This window comes from Mchenga conophoros, linkage group LG6 (genome assembly GCF_057382185.1).
Source record: "Mchenga conophoros isolate Kocher_MC1m ecotype Shallow Benthic linkage group LG6, M_conophoros_male_GT1.1, whole genome shotgun sequence".
NCBI classification, from domain to species: domain Eukaryota; kingdom Metazoa; phylum Chordata; class Actinopteri; order Cichliformes; family Cichlidae; genus Mchenga; species Mchenga conophoros.
Window position 1 is genome coordinate 43,466,288 of NC_140531.1, and position 1,163 is coordinate 43,467,450.

The following is a 1,163-nucleotide window of genomic DNA, read 5'->3' on the forward strand; positions in this document are numbered from 1 at the left end:
CCAGGAGGAAGATATTTGACCTCACTGTATACTTAAGTGTAAAATGTTGGGTAGAAAATAAAAGTCTACTTAGTGCTTTTTGGAGGACCACGTGACGCTTTTGCCTCTACAGCCTTCACAGGAAGTGCGCGGAGACAGAACTTCCGGTTGTGCGGTAAACATGGCGGCGCTGTGCAGGGTCGTGTCGGGGCTCCGGTATCGGGTCCGGCTCTCCCCCCGGTTCCTCCGGAACTCCTTCAGCTCGGACTCGGGCCCCGCCGAGAGCCCGATCTCCGGGTTCTCCGCCGCCTTCGACCACCAGGAGGTGCTCCGGCGGGAGACACAGAGCAACGCGGCCGGGCCGAAGGCCTCCTCTTTGGATCCGGAGCTCAGCTTCGCTGCGCTGCTTCGTCGGTCCCCGCTGATCCAGATGGGCCCAGCCAAGGACGCGGTGGTGGTGGGCAGGGTGTTCCGGGTGGTCCGCGACGACCTCTACATCGACTTCGGTGGGAAGTTCCACTGCGTGTGTCAGCGGCCGGCCGGGGCCGACGGCCTGCAACCGGGCTCCAGGGTCCGTCTGCGGCTGCAGGACATGGAGCTCACCGCCCGCTTCCTGGGAGCCAGCACCGACACCACGCTGCTGGAGGCCCAGGCAGTGCTGCTGGGCCCGCTGGACGGACGGGAGCACCAGATCCGGGACTGAGGCTGGAACGAGGTGGACTGTGGCCCACGGGTGGAGGACTCTGGTTGTTCGTGTGCGCACCGAGGCTCAGCAGGGCCCGAAACAAGGACTGAATTAAACAGATTTTCTTATCACGTGACGTTTGACTGTGCTGAATGACCCCTGACCCCGGTCACGTGACATTGCTGGAGCTGATGGCTGCTGTCACTGTTCGTTATCATCAACACTGAAACTAACCAATCACGGAACTGTGATGTCATAACATGCAGTGTGTTTGTAAAAGTCTGTCATGGAAAAATCATTGCAGCTGTTTTCTTTATGTCTGCAATAAATAAATGTGTGATCGACGTTCAGCTCACTCCTCTCGGTTTCACACAGCTGCAATACTGAGGTGAGATGGCAGGTTAAAGGTCAGCTGATAAAGCTTCAGGTCGGGGAAGAGCAGCATCAGCAGCTCCTCACACAGGAAACGAGGCGAAGCTCAGAGAAACAGACACAACGA

General features: G+C 58.0%; 1 protein-coding gene across 1 annotated transcript; it reads left to right on the forward strand.

Moving 5' to 3' along the window:
• Positions 1 to 12: 12 nt before the first annotated feature.
• Positions 13 to 1,014, forward strand: mrps28 (mitochondrial ribosomal protein S28). The gene has a single exon (XM_085278321.1). It carries the CDS (start codon positions 161 to 163, stop codon positions 680 to 682), a length of 522 nt encoding a protein of 173 aa, XP_085134447.1. The 5' UTR covers positions 13 to 160; the 3' UTR covers positions 683 to 1,014.
• Positions 1,015 to 1,163: the final 149 nt, after the last annotated feature.

Bases quoted from the DNA above. Each gene is read 5' to 3' on its own strand.
- mrps28 (XM_085278321.1), top strand. From the start codon at position 161: ATGGCGGCGCTGTGCAGGGTCGTGTCGGGGCTCCGGTATCGGGTCCGG.